Source organism: Ictidomys tridecemlineatus, chromosome 7 (assembly GCF_052094955.1).
Source record: "Ictidomys tridecemlineatus isolate mIctTri1 chromosome 7, mIctTri1.hap1, whole genome shotgun sequence".
NCBI classification, from domain to species: Eukaryota; Metazoa; Chordata; class Mammalia; order Rodentia; family Sciuridae; genus Ictidomys; species Ictidomys tridecemlineatus.
The window spans coordinates 104,836,692-104,861,096 of record NC_135483.1 but is presented as its reverse complement, the minus strand read 5'-3'; the positions used below and the strand labels follow the sequence as shown (position 1 = coordinate 104,861,096).

General features: G+C 34.8%; 1 protein-coding gene across 5 annotated transcripts in view; it reads left to right on the top strand.

Moving 5' to 3' along the window:
• The window catches only part of Iws1 (interacts with SUPT6H, CTD assembly factor 1), a 37,296-nt gene extending 14,561 nt beyond the window's left edge, over positions 1 to 22,735 (top strand). The window contains exons 3-14 of one of the 5 annotated variants that reach the window (XR_005737920.2): positions 1,154 to 2,300; positions 3,019 to 3,208; positions 3,741 to 3,798; positions 8,553 to 8,650; positions 9,845 to 9,995; positions 10,593 to 10,675; positions 12,685 to 12,814; positions 13,684 to 13,801; positions 15,709 to 15,834; positions 16,419 to 16,475; positions 18,731 to 18,842; positions 22,372 to 22,399. Coding sequence is in view for 4 of the 5 variants with exons in the window: in XM_005315875.5 (XP_005315932.1) it covers positions 1,154 to 2,300; positions 3,019 to 3,208; positions 3,741 to 3,798; positions 8,553 to 8,650; positions 9,845 to 9,995; positions 10,593 to 10,675; positions 12,685 to 12,814; positions 13,684 to 13,801; positions 15,709 to 15,820; positions 16,419 to 16,475; positions 18,731 to 18,842; positions 22,372 to 22,503 (2,388 nt within the window). In the remaining variant the exon portion in view is untranslated. Of the gene's footprint in view, positions 1 to 1,153; positions 2,301 to 3,018; positions 3,209 to 3,740; positions 3,799 to 8,552; positions 8,651 to 9,844; positions 9,996 to 10,592; positions 10,676 to 12,684; positions 12,815 to 13,683; positions 13,802 to 15,708; positions 15,835 to 16,418; positions 16,476 to 18,730; positions 18,843 to 19,327; positions 19,788 to 22,371 lie in introns of those variants that run through there. The other 4 variants (XM_013366558.4, XM_005315875.5, XM_078017269.1 and 1 more) reach the window with 4 other exon arrangements.
• Positions 22,736 to 24,405: the final 1,670 nt, after the last annotated feature.

Here is a 24,405-nt window from a genome sequence, read left to right as displayed (position 1 = left end):
CACTCTCTCTTTAAAAAAAAAAAAAAGAAGTGTCTGTTCAGTTCCTTAGCCCATTTAGCTAATTGATTGGGTTGTTTGTTTTTTGGTATTAAGTTTTTTGAGTTCTTTATATATCCTGGAGATTAGTGCTCTACTTGATGTGCCTGTGGCAAACATTTGCTCCCAAAATGGAAGTTCTGTCTTCATTTCATTATTTCTTTTGCTGAGAAGAAGATTTTTAGTTTGAATCCATCCCATTTATTGATTGTTGATTTTATTTCTTGTGCTTTAGGAGTCTTATTAAGGAAGTTGGGGCCTAATCTGACATGATGAAGATTTGGGCCTTTTTAAACTAGTATATTATGAAAAGTGAGATTCTAGATGGTATTCTAAATCCTGAAATATTAAGTTTTTTGGTTTGTTTAATTTTGTATATTTTCTCTGCATTTTTATACATGTATTATTGTTTGTACCCTAGAACAAATTTTCAAACTAGTTATTTCAAGTTACTTAATATGTATTAGTGATGTCTCCCTAAATATCTAAGCTTTTGTTCTAGAGCCACTAGATTTGTGACTATGATTATACTAAGACTCAAGAAATACTGTAGTGAGAAGTAAGTGTACTAATAAAAGAGAGCTCAACATGGTATTGGTGCTTAGGAGATGTCTCCTTTTCTTGTTTGTTTAATTCCCATGGGAGAATATATTTATGTGAACCTTTAAATAAAATAAAGTTTTATAGCTTTTCCCCTAAAATTTCAGCCATATAAAATCTAAGAATGCTTTTTTGTAAAAGAACTTGGTTACCCATGTTTGCTTGTATTCCTTTGAAAAATAGTTAGATTTTTCAGGAATTAGAATATAAAGAAGTTAGGCTTTTTGTTTTCTTTCTTTCTTTTTAATTTAGCTCATCAACTCTTCAAAATTACTTTCTCCTATATAATAATCTAGAGGTAAGCTTTACACTTTGTTTATCCTTTCCCTTTGGGGGGTCCAAGCCATAGTAAGCTATTTTACAGATTGACCTTTAAAGTGGAATATTTTTATATCGGAAAAGGACAAGAATTCAACATTTAAGTGCACCTATTCCAACATTTAAATAATTGTTGAATATTTTTAAATTTCATTACTACATTTTCTTACATGTTGCTAATTTTTTCTTGCTTTTTCAGAATGAACCTAGTGATCGAGAAGATGGCCTCACCAAGAGACATCATGTGACAGACTCTGAGAATGATGAGCCCTCACATCTTAATGCTAGTGACTCTGAAAGTGAGGAGCTTCACAGGCCAAAGGACAGTGATTCCGAATCTGAAGAGCGGGCAGAGCCTCCTGCAAGTGATTCTGAAAATGAGGATGTTAATCAGCATGGGAGTGACTCTGAGAGTGAGGAGACCAGGAAATTACCTGGGAGTGACTCTGAAAACGAGGAGCTGCTTAATGGACATGCAAGTGACTCTGAAAACGAAGACGTTAGAAAGCATGCTGCCAGTGATTCTGAGATTGAAGAGCTCCAAAAGAGTCCTTCCAGTGACTCTGAAACCGAGGATACTCTGAAACCTCAAATCAGTGACTCTGAGAGTGAGGAACCACCAAGGCACCAGGCCAGTGACTCAGAAAATGAGGAGCCTCCTAAACCACAAATGAGTGATTCGGAAAGCGAGGAGCTTCCTAAACCTCGAATCAGTGACTCGGAAAGTGAGGATCCCCCAAGGCACCAGGCCAGTGACTCTGAAAATGAAGAGCTCCCCAAACCTCGTATCAGTGACTCTGAAAGCGAAGACCCCCCAAGACACCGGGCCAGTGACTCAGATAATGAAGAACTCCCCAAACCCCGAATTAGTGACTCAGAGAGTGAGGAACCCCCAAGACACCAGGCCAGCGACTCAGATAATGAAGAACTCCCCAAACCCCGAATTAGTGACTCAGAAAGTGAGGATCCCCCAAGGCATCAGGCCAGTGATTCTGAAAATGAGGAGCTCCCCAAACCCCGAGTCAGTGACTCTGAGAGTGAGGAGCCTCAGAAAGGACCTGCCAGTGATTCAGAAGCGGAGGATGCCTCCAGACCCAAACAGAAGCCAGAGTCTGATGATGACAGCGATGGGGAAAATAAGGGGGGGAATCCAGAAATGCAGAATGACTTTCATTCAGAGAGCCATGTTGACAGAAAAAGATTTCACAGCTCTGAGAGTGAGGAGGAAGAACCCAAAAGGCAAAAAATGGATAGTGATGAAGATGAAGAAAAAGATGGTGAGGAGGAAAAAGTAGCAAAACGGAAAGCTGCAGTGCTTTCTGATAGTGAAGATGAAGAAAAAGCATGTAAGGCGTTATTTGGGGCTATAGCTTTCCTTATTACCTAACATTATAACTTTGAAACACTGTATCTTTCTGTTTTGTTAGATCTGTATTCTGTCATTGAGCTTGATAATTAAGACACTCATTTCCCCAAGGGATCATTGACCAAACTTAATATTAAATTTCCGTTGAGTTTTTCTTGCAGCACCTGCTAATTTCTGATTACCTTTCTGATTGCCTAGACCAAGAGTTAATGGGAGTATAAAATACTTCAGTTTTCTTTACCAGAAAGGGTAATATTTCAAAGAGCTGTGTTAACGTGAAACCCCCTGACTGTATCCAGAGTTAGCTGTGCATCTCTGTGACTGCTAATTAACTAGATACATTCAGACAGTAATGGTGCTTCCACAGACAATTTGTCATATGAATTTGCAGAAGCCTTTTAGGGGTGTGTGTGTGTGTGTGTGTGTGTGTGTGTGTGTGTGTGTGTGTGTGTGTGTGTGTGTGGTGGTGCTGGTGGTGCTGGTGGTGGTGGTGGTGGTGGTGTTGGGGATTGAACCCAGGGGCTGGGCATGCTAGCCAAGTACTCTACCACTGAGTTACACCCTGGACAGTTTTGTTTTGTTTTTTAATTCAAAATTGTTAGGGGGCTCTTAATTTTTATTATGTACTGACATTTTAAAGCACGTATTATGTACAACAACCGTGACAAAATATGATTAATGATTTTCTTTTTCAATAGCAGCAAAGAAAAGTCGTGTTGTTTCTGATGCCGATGACTCTGACAGTGATGTTATATCAGATAAGTCAAGCAAAAGAGAGAAGACTGTAGCATCTGACAGTGAAGAAGAAGTGGGGAAAGAATTATCTGATAAGAAAAATGAAGAGAAAGATCTATTTGGGAGTGATAGTGAGTCAGGCAATGAAGAAGAGTAAGTGATAATATGTGAGTTTTAAGGGTTTTTTTAGGTAATGTAAAGGAGGTTGTCTTTCAAGTTTTTAAAACTTGTATTAGAATTTTGTGGCAAGGTATAATACACCTTACCTAATTGAGTGATTTTGGGCATTTAGGATATTAGCTCCTAAGCTATTGATAGACACAGCATAATGTGGATGGATCTCAATATGTTAAAGAAGGAAAGAACATTTCATATAATGCCATTTATATGAAGTTTAGGAACAGGAAAACTATGATGATAGGAGTTGGTGGTGATTGCCTCTTGGATGTTGATGGTAGGGAACTGATTATAGGGATATAAGGAAACTTTGTGGGGAGACAGTATTGTTCTGTATCTTGATTAAAGTGTTGGTTATATGAGTGTAAACATTTGTTAAAGCCCATTGAACTGGATACTTAAAATCTGCACATTTTACAGTATGTAAATTATACCCTATTTTTAAGAATGATTCTTAAACAGATAGGAAGAAAGAAAATGAATGTCTTTGTATTTTTTTCTTTTCTAGAAATCTTATTGCAGATATATTTGGAGAATCTGGTGATGAAGAGGAAGAAGAATTTACAGTAAGTATAAGATGGAAACTTTTTTAAAAAAAATTTGCTTGTTTATTTTGGGGGTACCAGAGATTAAACTCAGGGGCACTGGACCACTGAGCCACATCCCCTGCCCTATTTTGTATTTTATTTAGAGATGGGGTCTCACCAAGTTGCTTAGCACCTCACTTTTTGCTGAGGTTGGCTTTGAACTCTTAGTCTTCCTGTCTCAGCCTCCTGAGCTGCTGGGGTTACAGGCATGTACCACTGAATATGACTTAGAAACATTTCTGTTTTAACTGCATTTATTTGTTTTTATGGCAAAGATTCTCTAACACATGATTCTGATATATAAGAATAAATAACTATGATGTATTCAAGAGAAAAATCTAGAAGAATTCAAAAAGTGAGATAAAAGTGTATTACAAAGGTATAAAAGGAAAATAACAGATAATTGAATGAATGGTATGAAGGAACACATTAAGAGACAATGAAAGATCCTGTGATAAAACGTAGAGTCACAATAGTTATAGGACTTCTGCTTCTAGTAATATCAGACTTAGTAATTTGGACTAACCCTTCTGCCATAAACAACCAAAAAAGCATTTGAAAATCTCATCTGAGGAACAAGGTAACAAGGAATTATTTGGCCAGAAGACAGAAAGCTAAACAAGTGGTAACTCAGTGTTTAGAACTGCTTTTTCTTTGAGGGTATTTGCCTCTAAGGCTGAGAATCTGCTCATATTTTTGACAGCCTCAAGGCTTAGGGACAAAATTTGAACTTCAGGGCCTGCTGAGGTTAGGGGCCTGAAAAATCGCATGCCCTGGATTTGTGCTCTAAAGAATAGCACTCTAGGATTTAAGTGGAACTGAAAATAAAACAACCTTTGCTCATATTTAGGCCAACTTTAGATGACTCAAAGAACCTGTGTCAGAAATTTGATTATGATGATCCAGGTTTTCTATGTAGCATGGTGTACAGTTAAAGATAACATTAAAAGGGAATGATAGTAACAAAAAACAATAAAAAAAGACCTAGGGGCTCTTGAAATTTTAGATAATGCCTTAAAAACATATATTCAGGAAGCAGTAAGGTTAAAAATTTTACCAGAGCAAAACATTTTTAAAAGGACAAGACAGATTTGGAGAAGAACCATATAGAAATTTTAGAACTATAATAATATAGTAACTACAAGGCTGCAGTTATAGCTAAGTGGCAAGGCGCTTGCCTAGCATGGTGAGACACTGGGTTTGATCCTCAGCACCATATAAAAATAAATAAATAAAATAAAGGTATTGTGTCCAACTACAACTAAAAAATATTTTAAAAAGTAAATGATTGGAGGTATAAAAATAGAATAACATTTATATATATATTTTTATATATATATATATATAAACTAAAATGAACTATTCAGTGGTTAAATTGAACACAAATTGGGCATATTTGAAAAGAAAATGAACTGGAAAGCAGGTTAGAAGGAAATATCTAGAATGAAGCATTGAGAGACATTATTATGGAAAATGTAAAAGAAAAGAAAATTGTATGAGGAAGTTTAGCAACACACTGGAGTACTATAGAGAAGGATAGTATGATGCATTAAACTATAAATTATAGAAACCTTTGACAAGTTGCAAGCAGATTTTAAAAAGTACCTAAGTATATAATAAAACTGCAAGAAATCAGAAAATGAGAAAGTAGCTATAGGAAAAAAGTTAGAAAAGCAACAAGTAGACTAATAACTCATTTCTTGAAGAAACAAGAGAATTCAATAACTGTAAACTTATAATTCTGTTATATTCAGCAAACTTTTTGGGAATGAAGGTGAAATGAGGGAATTAATTGTCAATGTGCCAACTAAAGGAAATAAATAAGTACAGAAAGAAAATGGTCTTAGGTAAATGGAGATGGAAAGAAGAGCAACTAAAGTATATGGATAATCTTGGATATTGAATGTACAAAACAGTTATGTCTGATGTGGTTTAATGTATATAAAAATTAAAAACAATACACATTTGGGAATATACATGGAATTAAAGTGTTCACAAGTCTTTGCAAACGAATGTAAATGTACATTAATGAACTTTGATAAGTTAGGATGCATGTTGCCATCTAAAATAGCTACTGACCATATTCTAATAACTTCTAAACCAATAGAGGGGAAAATTGGGGGAATAATAAAAGCTAATAATAAAAGCTAATCAGTCTTTAAATATGTAGGAAGAGAGAAAAAGAAAGAGCTGGAAGCAATCAGAAAGTATTACACTGTAATAAAACAGATTTAAACTTTGATAATATCAGAAATCACATTAAATGTAAATGTGCTAAATGCTCTAGTTAATTGACAGAGATGGTCAGGTTGGATTTTAATAATTGATACATGCTGGTTCTAATAAATTTATCTGAAACAAGTGGAAAATAAAAGGGTAAGAGGCTGGGGTTGTGGCTTAGTGGTAGAGTGCTTGGCTTTCACAGTTGAGGTGCTGGGTTCAACTCTCAGTATCATAGATATTGTGTCCATCTACAACTAAAAAAAATTTAAAAGATAAGAAAAGATAACTCTAAAAGAAAACTAGCAGCCATATTAATATCAAAAAAATAGACTAAAAAAAGTAGACTTTAAGGCAAAAAAATGTGAGATGAAGAGGATTACTCTTATTGATATCAATAAGATTTTAAAATTGAAGGCACCTAATAAGATGGCTTTATTTATACATAATACAAATACAACTATACCTATACACAAAACAAAAATTAACAACTACAAAGACAAATGGATGAGTTCATAATCTTAAGAAGAATGTAGCTGACATAACAAGCAGTCGATAAAAACCAAAAAAGTCTTTTGTATGTAATCTGTATACAAACCATTTGGCAGTTATGAAAGTTAAAAATGTCTTCTTCCATTTGGTTGCTTGCCTTTTCACTTTCTTGATGGAACCTTCTCATGAACAGAAGTTCTTAATTTTAATATTGATCAGATTTATCAGCCTTTTCCTTATGGTGAAAACTTTTTGAAATCTGCCTAAGAAATTTTTGCCTGTCTCCAAGGTTATGCAGATTTTCACCAAGTTATTTTCTAGGAAGTTGACAATTTTATAAATGTTCACATTTAATTGTACAATACACCTAAAATTGGCTTTTTTATGTGTGTTATGAAGAAGTCAAACCCCTTTCCCTAATTTGGAATATATAGTAGACCTACCACCATTTATTGAAAAAAAAAATCATCCTTTCCTACTGCTGTTTATTGCCATCAGTCATAAATCAAGTATATAGGTTTATTTTACGATCTGTTGGTCTCATTGCACCATTACTAGTGATAATTGGTTTATGTTCTCTAAGCTTGTTGTTATTCAACATTGCTTTGGCTTTTCTTGGATCTTTGCATTCTCATAAATTTTGAACCATTTTTTTCCAAAAAGCCAAAGTATAGATAATATTTTTTGTATGTAATGCAGTAAACCAAAAAATAATAACAAAATTAACAAACAAGACACCTATGTCCTGTAAAAATTTTAAAGCCTTATTAAATAGTCCTTTGGTCAAAAAAGAAATCAATATTTTTAGTAAAATAAGAGAGAATGAAAATAGATGGATATAGAATTAAAATGATAAAAAAGTAAACCTAAGGAAAATAGTAAAAGAATTCATTTAACAAGTATTTGAAAGTCTACATATCAGAGACTTTGGACACCTTCATGGAGCTTATAGTCAGTTCAACACCATATTGGTATAAGTTAAGCTTAATCTAGTTTGGAGAGTTAACATCAGCTTGTTACAGTTTTAGCTCATTAAGAAAAACAACATACTAAGGTAAAACATTGGGAAGGCATATCTAAGTAAGATACAAAAAGTTAGAAGCTGTAACAAGAAGACTAGTCATTTCATTTACATAAAAATGAAAATCACGCCTAACATTAGTATAAACAAAATTGAAATGTACAAATGTAATATTGTGCCATTTATGTCATAGACAACTGATTTCCTTAATTTTTAGAGTTTTTTTTTTTTTTACCCTTATTAGGTAAATAGCCCAACAATAACTAAAAAATGGGCTTAGGATATTTAGAGTTCACAGAATAAAGAATTACAGATGACTTTTTAAACATGGGGGAAGAGGGAGCCCAGACTTACTCCGAATGAAAGAATGCAAATAAAGCCATTTACTTTTGGGGTTTTGGTCCAGAGATTGACAAATATTAATGTTTAATAACCTGTTACAGTGGTGAGAAGGTGGGAAAGCAGGTGCAATCTGTGCTTTGCTGGAAGGAAAGAGGATCGGTATATAAGCCCTGTGCAAGACTATTTGGCAAATACTTATCAAATTTTCATATATACATAATCATACTATTGTGCAAATGTGAATAAATTACAGTGATAATCATATGGTAAAATAGTCAAAAGCATTACAAAGAATGAGGATACTTTATGCAGAAATGGATCATTGTCCAGATTCTATTGTTAAATTTGGAAAATGTAGAGTGTATCTTGTACCCATTATGAATAATATGCTGCCATTTGTATAATAAAAGGAGATACTAAATATATGTGTACAAAGTGCATATGTAATTGTAGACTATTCTGGAAGGAAACATAAAAAAACAAGTAATACTAGTGGTTGGGGAGAAAACTTTTGCTGTATATCCTGTTTGGTACCTATTTATTTATTTATTTATTTTTGTGGTTGTAATACTTTTAAAATGTAAAAAGTTAAGAGCAGTTATACCGAAGAAAATCTGTATGGAGGATTTGATAACTAAGTGATTCATTCTGCCTCCAGGGTTTTAATCAGGAGGATTTGGAAGAAGAAAAAGGTGAAACCCAGGTGAAAGAAGCAGAAGATTCAGATTCTGATGATAACATAAAAAGAGGAAAGCAGTAAGTTTTTTGTTTAAAGAGAGCTTAAAAAAAAAAAAGTAGAGGTAGGGACTTAAACTTATTGTCTTTCATTTAATTGCTAAATTTAGCAGAAAATCTACTCCTATTTTACTTGTTTTACTTTCTCTATATACAGTGCTATCAGTGAATAACTTGCTGTTATTATTTTCTTGTACTCAGATATCTTAATTTTATATTTATATGGCACCAGACTCTTAATTTATAGCTTGCTACATAAACTGTTCTAAAAATTAACCTAATAGATTTTTAAGAGTTGATTTGGAGGACCAGGGAGAGTAAGTCTGAAGTCTTAACAAAATATTATTTGACTATATTTTGCTCCCTTTTGTTAATAATTGGGATCCATGTCCAGAATAGTCTGATAACTTGACAGGTACCATAGAAGCATAGAATAATGCTTACAGTTGTAAAGATAATGCTTTAAAAAAGAAAGTTTCCTTTTTAATTCTAGGCTGGGTATAAGAATTAAGCTGAATGTATATTATAGTCCTTTTAGAAATTTGAATTTATAGGAATAATGAGAGTGAGTTAACTTTCACTAATTCTAATGAAAGCTGTAAGTCTAACACTCATAATAAACCTATAGATTTCCATCTTAATCTTAGTTACATTATTTTGAATTAGGCTACCTACCACTAAAAAGCAGTTTATTTTTCTTGCTCATGCTGTGTAACATAAAAACATTCAAATAATTGGACACTGTCCGGATTCCAAATAAAGGCAGTGCAACTAAAGCTAAATGAGCCTCTGGATAAGAACTCGAAAGTTCTCAGGCCAATATGTGTGTGAATGCCGTTCAGGGCTATTGGTGATCAATGGGGTAGAACAAGAGGGACAAGGCTAGGGTCAGCTGAGTTTTTGTTTGTTTGTTTGTTTGTTTTGTTTTTTGTTTGTTTTTTTTAATTGTAGTTGGACACAATACCTTTATTTTATTTATTTGTTTTTAATGTGGTGCTGAGGATCAAACCCAGCACCTGGCACATGCTAGGTGAGTGCTCGATGAGCCACAATCCCAGCCCCTCAGCTGTTGTTTTAATGGCAAGTTATAAGTACTTGCACTTTTTTCTTTTAAAAGGTAGCACTTCATTGAGTTAGAATTAGTTTGGTGCTTTTGATTGTGATAAATATATCATTAAAAGATTTTATATTTCTTTTGATTTCGTCACTGCTTAGTATGGACTTCCTATCAGATTTTGAGATGATGTTGCAGAGGAAAAAGAGCATGAGTGGCAAGCGCAGACGTAATCGAGATGGTGGCACCTTTATTAGTGACGCAGATGACGTTGTGAGTGCCATGATTGTCAAAATGAATGAGGCTGCTGAGGTGAGATGGTCACTTCTTCTCTCCGCTGAATTCATCGTGTTGTTTTTGTTTGTTTATTTAATGTTTAACTTTGGTATGAACTATATTGAAGACATTTTTTGTTGTTGTATGATAAAAATTTACTATCCTAAATATTAAGCATAGAAATAAAATTTTTTATTTAGTCACATGTTTAGAATAAATCAACAAGACTAAGTGTTAAACCTTTTCAGGTGAATAGCCTTCACTGGTTGTCTGGGGGAATGGTTTTGTTCTCATCTTTAGCTGATATAAAAAGTATTATAAAATCATGTGTCATTGTCTTGTCTTGATTAAGAGAATGCATCTAACTCGTTGAATTTTTAAAATATGTTCTGTTGTAAATAGTGGTATATTTTAAAAACAAATTCTAACAGTTTTGTGGGTTTGACTAACTGGTGGAGTTTGGTGTTGTGCAAGAACAAAACAAACCCTTGTCTTTCAGGCATCCTTTCTTGTATGAAAAATTGTTTTCTTTGAGAGATGGCTACTTTATTTTAAGGTTTAGAATTGTAGTGTTATAATTTACTATTAGCAGTATTGCTGTTTTTAAATCTTTTTGTCTTTTTTTCTGAATAGGAAGATAGACAGTTGAACAATCAAAAAAAGCCAGCACTTAAGAAATTAACTTTGTTGCCTACTGTGGTTATGCACCTTAAGAAGTAAGTGTTTCTTTCTTTTAATGATAAGAATAAACAGTTTGGGGCTGGGGTTGTGGCTCCAGCGGGTAGAGCGCTTGCCTAGCACAAGACGTTGTGTTCGATCCTCAGCACCACATAAAAATAAATAAATAAAATGAAGGTATTGTGTTCAACTAAACTAAAAAATAAATACTACAAAAAATATTAATAATTAAAAAAAAGAATGGACAGCTTAAGAGGTAGTGGTGGTTATGAGTCATTTTGCACTTGGTCAGTTTACATTTGTGTTTAGGGTGTGTACTTGCTGTCTTTGTCTAATGAATTATGTCTTTTTCAAGGCTTTGACTTAACATTTGTACTTTGATATATGAAATGAAAGTGAATATCAAATTTGTTTACACAGAAATAAGAGTAGAAAAATAAGTCTGTGTTTTATATATTGTAAAATATATTTTGTTTATCAAATGCCTGTGCCTAACATTGTGCTTGGCTTTGAACTATATGTATGTTTATAATTATTTTTAAATCTTTTCCTTTTAATGGAATGATATTCAAACTACTTATTGGTGTTCTGAGAATATTACATATGATAGCCTTCTGTTAGATTGCAAACATTAATGAATAAAATTTCCTAAATTATGTTTCTTAATAAATTTTTCTTAAACCTTGTTGCCTAATGCAGACAGAACAAATAGAAAACTGACGTTGATGAAAGAAAAACTTGGAAAGTATTAATGTATTCTATAGACAGTATGGAGTCTGGTAAAATTGCATCTGTTTTCCCAATATAATTGAAAATAGCAAATCAAGGGCAATCTACTCAAAGCATATATTATACACGTACAATATATAATATTATATACACACACATAAATATATACTCACACACACACACACATAATATATAATGTATATATTGGGTGGTCCAATACATCACAGTCATTGAGTCTTTCTATAATAATGATGCCCTTATTTTATTAAGTCCTTGTTATGAAATTCGTTTGTTTGCTCATGGTCATCAGCAGCTTAGCTTTTTCTTTGAATAACTAAAGCCACAGCCTGCTTTGAATGGCTGAAGAAATGCATTCATACATCAGTGAGCCACAAACATGCCTTAGAACACCTATAACTAGAAAACTGCTTCCTTTATTCCAGCAGACAATACTCTGGCAGATTTTACATATAAAATGTACATAGTTACATATATAACTATATATAATGTAGTTATACTATTAATATAACTGATTCTGTTGCATGAAATGGAATTTAAATATCACTTGTTCAGGAATATATTTAATTTTTTGGTTTGAAAAAGGTTTATTTGTGTTGCACACAATTTCTTCATGGTGAATACACACGTGATTCTCTGTATACAAGAAATGGAATTATATTCAAAAGAACTAAGTTTCTTTGCAGTTACTAAAAATTATGACTACAGAAAATAAATCAATACTGTAAAACTAAGAAAATACTATTAATTTGCCTCGTTAGTAGGTAGGTGTAAAGGAAACGGCAAAGTAATTTAAATATCAATAGTCATTGGAATAATTTTCTGCCAGAAATACTATATTCTCCTTTATGTCCTGCAAAGAATAGCACAATTCTAGGTTCTCTATCACCTGAAACTGAGAATCACTATTCTTATGGATTGAGCGTTATATTTTTAGTTACGATAATTGCAGTTCATTGTTCCTTTTATGTGTACCATTCAGTCAACATTAATCTATCTTGTGTAATTTGAGTTTATTTTGTGTTGTTGTTAGCAAGTCATCTTTACTGTCAAGCCTGTATGTTTATGGGAAATAGAAACTAAATTTCATACTACTTTTGAAACTATATATTTAATATATATTCAGTATATACCAGTATATAATAATATATGCATTTAAAAGCAAGTTTTGGAGACATCACTAAATATGTAAGGAAAGTCAGAGAGATACAGTGGAACTGAGTTTTGTAGGTTTGAATTATTACTAATATTATCACTATTACCACCATCATTATCATCATCAACATCATTATTATTTCAGGCAAGACCTTAAAGAAACGTTTATTGATAGTGGTGTGATGTCTGCCATCAAAGAATGGCTATCACCTCTGCCAGATAAGAGTTTGCCCGCACTAAAGATTCGGGAGGAGCTGTTGAAGATTTTGCAAGAGGTTAGTGGCCTGTAATTTACCAAGAGATTAATGGCAGAAACTATTTGTTCTTCATTAATTATCTAAGGTTTGTATTGTATTGACTTCTTTATTTTACCATGAATTTATTTTTGCTTTGCTACAGCCTGCCAGAAAAAAAGGTTGGAAAAAAAGGAATATATATAATAAAATGAACATTAAAAAAAGACCTTATATTGAAGGAAAAAGATCTTGAGGTACCTTAGGTGTATATGAGAAGAGTAGTCCATTAATGGACATGTTCTGGAGAGGCACTTGAAATAGAGCACCAAATTCAGAGTCATATGAACTTGCATTGGACTCTTAAGCTGGGTCCCCCTTATGTGGCTGTGACACCTTGGGCAAGCTACTTAACTACTGCAGAAATTCCCGAGAAACCTTCTACATGTGAAACACTGTGCAAGGTGCTTTATGTATGTATTGGCTCTGATTTCTCAACAATAAACAGAAAGGTAGGTATATTGTCTCCATTTTACAGAAGAGGAAATTAGACTCAGAAGTTAAATGACTTGTCCAAGGTCACATACCCAGCAGGTGGCTGTGCTTGAATTCAGTCTTAGGTCTGTCTCTTGGCTTCTGAGGCCTGTGCTGACTCCTATACTAAACAGCTAACCTCTAAGTATATTAGTTCATACTTTGTCACACTGTTAGATTTTACTTGAACTTAGTAGTAACACTAAACTCCCAACTTATGATTTTAATTCAAAGGATCTATGTTCAGTGCCTGTGGAGCCTGAAAATAGAATTTTTTTATTTGTTTTAAGGAACCAGGTCTTAAAAGTCCTCTAGAATAGATTAGCAAGCCTCCCAGCTTCTGTGTGATTAATTTTTGTGTGTTTATGTTCCCCCAGCTACCTAGTGTGAGCCAGGAGACCCTGAAGCATAGTGGGATTGGACGAGCAGTGATGTATCTCTATAAACACCCCAAGGAATCAAGGTCCAACAAGGACATGGCAGGGAAATTAATCAGTACGTAAATTTTGCTTTTTATTGTTTTTATGTCTATATGTGGAGAGTCATCTATGTAACTATGTATTTTTTTACCAATATTTATTTAACATGAGTCAGTAAAGTGGTGGAATAGAAATTTTTTTAATAACTTCTTATAGGACTAGATTTTTTTCTCTTATACTAAAAATCCTTCTTAGTATTTTTAAATATGCTATCCAGTATTAAATACAGCAAGTAAAAGTATACATTATCTAGTCATGGATCAAGAGTGTGGAGAGAGGGGAGTGTTGAATGCAAGCCCTTGAGTTAGCCACACCTGGTTCATTTCATGGATCGATATCTATCTGACTATATTTCTTTAGCTGGTGATTTCAGCTCCAAGTTTGGTCTCCTCCTCTGTAAAATTGAGATAATTATGTTTTCTTTGAGTTATTGTGAAGATTAAATGGGGGAGATATAAATAAAGCCCAGTGATTAGCACATAGTCAAGAACTACTACCCACTTTATTATTGTTACTTGCATAATGGTCTCCAAAGTTGTTTCCATGTTCTTATTTTTATAATGCCAGAAAAATCCAAAGGCTAACTGAAATACATTTTGTCATCAAGTGCCATATTGTGTATGAAATCCTTCAATTTTAAGTCTGAAGTCCATGTGTGTTTTTGTTCTCAACTCTTCCTTTATTCCACATTGGAAAGGAATTTAAGTAATTCTGTATTTGGATATAGTATTTGTGTTTCTGTTGAATTTAAGATTATCAAAGATTATTAGATTAGAGAAATATAAATTTATTTCATAAACCAGAAACATTACTCTCTTTTGTGTTAATAATAATACAGCTTACTTCCTATTGAATGATAAGCTTTTGATTGCTCTTAAGCAGTGATTCATGACTTTTATTTCCCCTAGACAGAAGCACAATATTTCCTCTGGTGTCCATGACTTACTACACAGTGGTTCTGTTTCTAGGGATGAGGTATCGGGGTCAGTTTCTGAAGATAATCTAAACCCCCTGAGAATTCCTGCTTCCTTCAAAGTGTGTCAACACTTATTCTGTCTGTAAAAGGTCCTTTCTGGTTTTTGTAGTGTACTAATGCAGCAATAAGCTACATTATGTTCAGAACAAAAACATCAGTTGATGCCTCTGGACATTTACTGACTGAGCAGTGAGCATATATTAGTTTTCTTATGGTCACCTACACCTGTCATATTAGAATGTAATTTTAAAATATTTAGACCATTTGACAGGTAATAAGGGAGCCTTATTTCAAGATACTATTTTTCAGTGGAGTAAACTTTAGAAATTAGACTGCCTTTTTAAAATAAACATTTTTTAAGAAAGAAAATTGTTATCAACCCAGATGATTAATGACAGTTCCTTTCTTTAATTTCTATGGTTACTAAATAAACTGGTCCTGTTATACTACTTTTCTGAATTGACCAGCCTTAGTTTAAATACTAGAATCATATAGTCTTTATCCTGAAAGTAGTCTGGGATAATGGGATCATTAAGAAAAAGAATATTCTGGCTAAGCACATATGTCAGGAGGCTAAGGCAAGAAGAACACAAGTTGGAGGCCAGTCTGGACAACTTAGCAAGACTGTGTCAAAATAAATAAATGGGGATGTATCTTAGTATTAGAGCAATCCTGGGTTTAATTCCCATTATAGGAAGGGAAACAGAAGAAAAAAGAAAATAAAAAGAATATTGTGGGCTGAGGTTATAGCTTATTGGTCGAACATCTGCCTAGCATATACAAGGCCCTGGGTTTGATTCCCAGCACAACACACACACACACTCACACACACTCACACTCACACTCCAAATACCTAGACTATTGAATTATTTGAGTGTGTGATTATTTGAAAGCCTACTAGAAAAAAATGTTATTTTGTGTACTAAATTTTTTTTTTCTTTTTCTAGATGAATGGTCTCGGCCTATATTTGGCCTTACCTCAAACTATAAAGGAATGACAAGAGAAGAAAGGGAGCAAAGAGATCTAGAACAAATGCCTCAACGACGAAGAATGAACAGGTATGAGGGAACAGGTATGAGTAAGTGGAATAACCGTTAATATTACCAGTACCTGGTAAATAAGATCATGAGGATCTTAGGGTCATCTGTAAGATTTTGTCTTTCAGCTTGTTGTATTTGAAAAGAAAATACGTAGTTCATAATATCCTTATAGTTTAAATGTGATAGCATCTGGTAAGAGTCTCCTCCCTCACATAAGACCTTTTTTGGAATAGTCTCCTAAAGTATGGCCTGGAGATTCCAACCACTTACAGGAAACAACTTCCTATCTCCAAAATCATGGGGGGAAATATTATTGTTTCAATTTGTGAAAATGTACTAAATCTAGTCCCGTCCAGGAGTTACAACTATGGTAGTTATTGCACACTCAGAGTGAAACCTGTAGGTAAAAGAATACTACTAAATTGAGTAGTTCCTTAAAATGATTCAGGTTTTTTTGTTGTTGTTTATGCTTTTGGGGGGGGGGGAGGGTTGTGTTTTGTGGGCCCCCACCCCATCCCAGTGTAAAGCTAATTGTGGTTTAAGTTTGATAATTTGCTCTTTTCTTAGTTAGAAGGTTTTTTGACTCTTGGTAACTTATTGCTTACCTTTTTCCCAGCACTGGTGGTCAGACACCCCGAAGAGACCTGGAAAAGGTGCTAACAGGAGAGGAGAAGTAAGAGCTTTTGTATTAATTTTTCTTAACATATATAGAGGATTTCTGAGAGCTGCTTTAAGAAAAACAGTAAATGAAATGATGTTGTGTTAACGTTGGCAGGGAGTGATTTTCAATTTAACAGTTATTGAAACTAAGAAAATAGTTGATTCAGTAAAGATTGTATTGCTGTTTGCTAAGTGCTAGACTCTTTGGTAAGCTTTTGAAACAGTCCAGAAGGGCAATGGGAAAGGGAGAGCACAGGCAAGGATGATGTGGGGTCAGTGTGCAAGGCCTTTTTGGGAGTGGCAAATAGACTGAAATGATTGGTCAGCATTGTGGCACCAAGGGTGGTAAAAGGCAAAACTGGAAATACAGATATGGACCAATAAGGAGCTGAAATCAGAATAGAAATTTTCACTTCTTTGTGACTCCAAATGATGTATTTTAACCTAGATATGAAGCCATAAAATTTGATTGGGAATGTTGATGCTGATGGTGTTGTATAGGACAGGCAGGGCAGTTTGACTGAAAGGTATGGTACAGATAAACAAAAACCATAAGGGAGGAGCAGGAGACTGAGAAGGCACTGCAGAAGCAGAGCTGCCAGGAGTTGGTGACTTAGTAGAGGAGAATTTGGCTGGAATTGAAGGCTCTACCCCAAATATTCACCAGTACGGAGACAGTGGTATTACTATTAAAGTTAAGAGAGGAGTAGATTTGAGGGCATTGGTGAGTTCTGTTTAAAGCAGTTAAATGTGAGATACCTAATAAGATACTCTTATGAATATCATGGGCCTAGAGACAGATTTGATGGTTATTTTCCGAAGGGGGGGGGCTGTTGAATCAAGATGGTGTAGAGTAAGAAGTGAACTAACCAGTTTTTAAAAGGGGTATGGCCAGGCAGAGTAGCCAACAAGAGGATGTGGACATAAGTGTTGGAACAGAACCTGGGAAGGGATGAGGCTACATGGAAGTGGGCAGTGGAGAAGGTACGGGGCCAGGGATAGTGAGGAGAGATGCTGCCAATATCTGTTCCTGCCAATATTGGCTCAAGGCTTGCAAGAGAATGAGAGATGAGATAGAGGGAACAAAGTAAAACTTATATACAGGTGGTTTGAAGATGAGATAATATCCTTCAGAGGGAGAAGAAGAGTTAAGGAGTTTTGGGGTTTTGTTTTGGCTAGCCAATTGATCTGGTATAGAAGGTTATAGAAATTTAATGTTTAAAAATGGGACAAACTATACAAAGGAATAAAAATAGTTTAGAATTTTTTTACTCTGCTTGCCCCACCTGCAATAGGTACATACAGCCACTCTCCATTTACCACTAGAGGGAGTTACCTAAAGGTTAAGTGATTTTACATGCCTGAGCGTCTATAATCTATTGAATCTTTACTTTGGAAAGATGGTGATCTTTTAGTTTAACTTGCGTGCTCTCAAATTTGCGCAGTACTGAACAGACATACACAATGAGTATAAGTAATATTAGCGAGATGTAAATAATATGGATGGATTGTATCAATGTCAATATTCTGGTTGTGGTACTGTGCTGTATTTTTGCAAGTTGTTACCATTACAGGAGATGATGAATCTCTCTTGGCATTATTTTATTTGTTTATTTGTTTGTTTATAGTTGTAGACGGGCACAATACCTTTTATTTATTTATTTTATGTGGTGCTGAGGATCAAACCCAGTGCCTTGCATGTGCCAGCAAGTGCTCTATCATGGAGCCACAACCCCAGCCTTCTTCTTGGTATTATTTTTTATAACTGTATGTGAAACTGAAATTATTCCCAAAAGTTACTTACAGAAGTATTGATGGAAATTACTGTATGTTGCACATGCAAAACCATGTACATTATGGACATACTTAGAGCATGTGAGGGTCATTTTTGACTACCTGATTTTTTTCACCTCATAAGTGAACATTTGAGTATCTCCACTAGCCTGAAGAAGTTAGGATTTGGTCAGAAAGGTGAGACCAGCCTTTGAAAGGAGAAGGCATGATTACGTTTAAATCTGAGGAGAACAAAGGGGATTTATACAAATGCAGAGGAAGGTGGCTTTGGGGGGGAAATGAGGAATTCCTATAGCAGTGTGTCTGATAATGTGGCTAGCTAACGAAGAGAGTTTGGGTGACCGTGAGAGGACAGAGGAAATTTGAAATACTGGAGCTGAATAGGGTGGACTGGGAACAGGAATGTGAAATTGCCTATAGTCTCTATTGTGGCTGACTACATAAGCAGTATGCTCTTCCTTTTCCTTTTCTTAGGGCTCTTAGACCTGGAGATCCTGGATTCTGTGCCCGTGCAAGGGTCCCAATGCCCTCAAACAAGGACTATGTCGTCAGGCCCAAGTGGAACGTGGAAATGGAGTCATCCAGGGTAAGCAAGGAAGAGCAAAGTGGAACTCAAATATAGATTGCCACTTGATTTTTCACCTTATATTTAATAATCCCTATAACTTTTAAGGTTTATCTTGTTCACAGAAATCTGTTTCCTGGTCTCTTGTCTAGCAAAATCACAAATCAAGGAATCAGAGAAAGTATTACCCATGATTAAAGCTGATGATTTTTTTCTCCAGACTTAAAGCAACATTAAATCAGGAAGTTGCTTACTAATTTCTTCATTTCAAGTGAATTTTGAAGACTACAATGTTCTGACATAGTGACTTTTTTTTTTTTTTTTTAAGAACCATCAGAAACAGGATTTACCTAATGCCACATCTCTCTCCCTCCCTTTCTTTTCATCTATTTAAGCAATTCTGTTGTGAAATCACTAGGGTAGACACTTCTTCCATTATGGATGTGAACACTACTTGGACACTGTTTCTCAGTAATCTTTATTCTCTAATCCAACCACTCTTCTAGCCTGGTATTCTTAAAAAAGGCCTAAGCCGTTTGGAAAAGCATAAGAGGCGATTTGCAGAACAGAAACGACTCAGCAAAGTGCACCGTGCTGTCAAGTTCAGCATTGAAGGCAACAGGATGCCCTTATAATCCTGGCCGTAACGGTGTATCCAAGAGGTATCCCTGAGGAAGCATGGGCTGTGCATGGGCTTGGAGTGTCATCAAAGTGAAAACAAGCATGTGTGTGCTTTCTTAATCAGAAAAAGCCACCTGCTCTTACTTTCTGAAATAATGACCCTGACAGGTCCCTTAGGGCATTCAAGTACTTTCCATAGTAGAGACTAATAGACCTTACTTCCATGATAAGCATTGTGTTCTTCCTGACTGGTACCCATTTTTATGAAAAAGGCTTTTTTTAGCATCTAGAATCATAGTAGTCTGCATTACAGACATGAACTGGCAATGATTTCTAGATGAATGGGAAATGGCTTAATTTCCTATTGTCAGTCATTCAGCAACATGCATTTGAGGACTCATTACTTAAATTCCTATACTGAATATTTAAGAGATGTATATGGTAAAATATATTCAGTACATGGTCAGAAGTGGAAAAAGACCAAACAGTTCATAAGCCAGATTCACTGACCCACTGTGCTTCGAAATTAGTAGTACTACTTTTGCTACAGTGTGCAGAGTCCCAGTGTGATGTCTGCCTTTTGTAATTCTCCCTGACCTCTGCTTTGGCAACTGTTTCCATGGACTCCACTCACCTTCCTGTCAGCTTACTTTGCTATTAAACAACTGTCAAGACAAAACTCAGTTCTTTTTTTTCTTTATTTTATTTGTTTTATGTGGTACTGAGGATCAAACCCAGGGCCTCACACGGGCTAGGTGAGCACTCTACTGCTGAGCCACAATCTCAGCCCTACCTTCTTCTTTATTGAGAATGAATAAAGGGTAGGGGAGGATTAGTTCCATGCCAAGGACTTCTTCCTCTGGCTGGCCTTTCTTTTTTGACTTATACTATATCTCCTTGGTATTCCTCTTCCCCACCCCCATTTCTTTATCTTTCTTTCCTTTCTCACTGTCTCTTCCCTCTTTTAGCCATTTTTTTTTTAAACTAATATTTCCTGCCCCAGCACTTAGGTTTTTGAGAATTGAAAATTACAGCATAGCCAAGAAAACATAATAAAAACTCTCAGAGGTCTGCCTACCTTGGAAGCATGCCTTGTGTCCCAAGGGGCTGTGTGTCTGTTAATGGTGCTGGTTCTGGTCCCTCCTTCCTGTTAAATGGAGGGGGTGGAAGGAGAGAAACAGCACGAGGAGAAAATGTTCTAGGAGAGCTCCCTTCCTTATCCCAGACACTCCACAGGACCATAATGTGCCTGTGTTTATCAAGGTTGCAGTTTGGCCTATAAGACTATAGAACTCTGTCCAAAAAATATCATTTTTTGGGTGGGGATGGTTACATGTTAACCTTCCTACTTACTGTCTTTAAACCACCTAGCCAGTTTCCCTGATCAGAAAGATTTCTTGTACATTCACTCAAGGATCACATTGCATAGACACTAATGAGTATTGTCCAAGAAGAAAACTAGAGTAAGTAAATGACTTTCAAATGAAACTTTCTGTATTCAATATAATTTTTATTTTTGAGGTTATATAGTAAATATAAAACACTACATAAAACACTACAGATTAACCTCCATTCCCAAAGTTCTGCTCTTAACTAAGTCATTACTACTATTAACAATTTGAGGTTTTAAATGTCCTTCCAGTTATGCCTCAAAACTTAGTTTTTATAATTGTAGAATAATTTGAGGTAATAAGAAAAATTTCTCATAGTCTAACCATTTCAAAATACTTTGATAATATTTGTTACCTTTTTTTTCATGGATACTGTAATCAAAATTGTGCTGCATATAATTTTGGTCATTTTCCCTCATTTAAACCACCTTGTAGATTTATCATTTTTAATGGCTGCAGAATGGTCTGTGACCATTGTGTGAATATATGAGTTTATTCACTTCTCTAGAGCTTCTGATTTTTTTTTTCCACTCTTGAGTAATTAAAAAACCTGTCCTATACTAATTTTTATGTTTGTTTCATGGGGTGCTTTTAAAAAATAACATTAAAATTGCAGAAGCAATGCATGTTTTTGTAGACTTTTAAAAATACAGAAAATAAGTAAAATTAATGTCACCTTAATCTTGCCACATCTTAATATTAACACTTTGATTATTTCTTTTGGTCATTTTTGTGTGCATGCATAAACATTATCACTGTGTTCTTTTTTTCTTTAATTCAAGCAACAATGTGATCATAATTTTTTCTACTTTATTGACTTTGTTGGTTTGCCTTTTACTTGACATGGTAAAATTTCATTTGACTAAATATTCTTCAGTGATATATAATATAGTGTTGATATACAGTTGTGCCATAATTCTTAAGCAAAACCACCTAGTTTTCTAAGCTGTGTTCCCCCCCCCCCACCTCACCCTGATAAAATAGTACAGTATAGATTTATAATATCCTGAGGAAATGTGGGATAGAGGTGATAAAATCAGGAAGGGACCTCACTGAATGTGTCATGTTAGGTACTGGGTGGTTCTTTGTGTTTTCAGGCTTAGGGTGAAGTAAGTAAGCATCTGCCAGCTACATACATGTTATAACAAAGAGTCACTTAGCACTGGCTTGAGAGTGACCCTGATGCTGAGGCTAAACAGATTAATGAAGGTACAGATGTTAAAGAACATCCTGAGAGTGGGCAAAGAGAAGTCCACCTTGAGGATTGTAGTCTCAATATTTCCCTTTCTCTCATCTTGGAGATTTTTATGGACTGTGGCAAAATTAAAACAGTCAACAACAATTTTAATTTTGATTGAGAGGTGTTCTAACACTGTTGTGAATACTTGATCTGTTCCTGAGGTCACCAAAGTGTTTTCTGATTATTCTAGAGCTGGGAGTCCCTTTGACTGCTAATTTTCAGATATAAGAAAATGAAAGATAAAACTAAGTGTAGGTATTACAATAATTTGCTCTTTAATTTTTCCCCCTACTCTTAGTTTCAGGCAACTTCCAAGAAAGGTATCAGTCGACTGGATAAACAGATGAGAAAGTTCACAGATATCAGGAAAAAAAGCAGATCTGCACACGCTGTGAAAATCAGCATAGAGGGCAATAAAATGCCATTGTGACCTTGCCTGGGATGTGTCTTCCATCTCTGCTTTAAGAAATGCACAATGGACTCTTTGGAGAAAGAAGATATTTTAAAATTTTTTTAGTGTGTCTGTAAATGGTTTGGCTTGTATCAAATGTTGTCATAGGATTCACATTTCTCTCAGTTGTATTTAAAACTGTTGTGTACTTTGTACAGAAGAATACTAGTCATACTTCTAAAAATTTTAAATAATAAAATTTCATTCTGGTTTTGGGGGGCTGTTTCTTTATTGTCTTAGAAGATGCATTCTCTGTGGGATCAAAAATTGATCCCTGTTGAGTGAAAAAAATCTTAAGATACACCTTCAAAGTTCAGTCCTATCTGACTATGGTATGAGGAATTTGTCTTGTCTTTGTCCCTAGTTCCTGACAAGGAATGTCTCAAACCCTTGGGTTTCCTGGGTGATGAAATTGTCTTATGCTGATGGAGTGATTCCTGGTGGGCCCTAGATAGTCTTAGGGGAGAGGATAGGTTTAGTCATGTGACCTATTTGATTTAATCATCCACACCTGCATAGTGAGGTCCATTAAGAGCTCTGGACACCTAAGCAAGCTTAGTAGAGTTTCCTGGTGGGTGAACTCACTGATGTGCCAGAAGAATGGGGCACAGAATCTGCATTTCCTTCTTAAACCCCCTTCTGTAGATCTACATTTGACTAACAGGTCTAACATTCCTTATAACAAAACTAACCACAAGTATGGTGCTCTATAGTATTAGTACCTTCCTTAGTTCTGTGAGACATCTTAGCAAACTCTTGACAAGAGATTCATGAGAACCCCAAATTTGTAAACATTCAATCCAAAGTATCAGTGGTCTGGAGAACTCAATGTGGCCAGCACCTATCAGAATTGAAATACAGTACCCCAGTTGGAATTGTACTATAATTACTATAATACCAACAATATTTTATGTCTTAGTATTAATCATTTTATATTAATTATTTTCCTCCAAGAGTAGGGAATTACAGTAGAAAAATTTCAGGAAGTCGTTAATGATTATCTAGTTATTTTAGTAGTCTCTACAGACTTAATTATGAGAGCTCTGATGGGTCAAGCTGAGTAAATCCAAGAAAATTTTAATTAGCCTTGGTTTTCATAAAGACCTTTGAGTGGTCTACATAACATGAAGTATATGCACTGAAACACAAGAACCTCTCAGAACCTATCTTCATTTAAGTTGCAACAAATTCAGAAGCACAAGATTGTAAAAAATTAAGTATAAGTATATATTAGAAGGTAATGGCTAACCACTAGATAGAGACAAAACAACCTTTCAGCTGTGTTTTACTTTTTATTTACCCTCAAAAATGTTTCCAGTGCCTTCCAAATGCTGACAATTAAGACAGTTGTAAACAAGAAAAACAAGTTGTTAAAGATTTTCAAGTTATTAACATTTTGGCCTTTATTATAGTAAGCTCCAGTTATCTGAAAATGTCACATGGAAGGTAAAAGTGATGGTACCAGGTAATAAAGTGATAATCACACCCAGGGAATTAAAAATGATGAGAAATTCTCTTATACTAAGTTTAAAGAAAAAAATTTAACTAGTTTCTGTATAAATGATCTGGTGTATGGCTTATTTGGCGGCATCTCAAACCTAGTCCACCAGAATAACTTTTTTTCCCCTGATTTAAAAATATTTCCAATTTAGTAAAGTTAACTCCATGTACCCTTTATTGATACTTGCCACTTTGCCATACTTAACTTTGTCACCTTATATGTACATACTATTGCTTTTTGCAGGTGTGTGTGTCTAGCTTGTTGTCACCTCGCCTCTGGAGCCCCAAATACTTAAGCATTTTCTGACAAAAACATGGATTTACCCAGTTAATTTTTATCACTTGATTAGGGTGATTCAAAGTTACTTAGTCTTTCAGTTT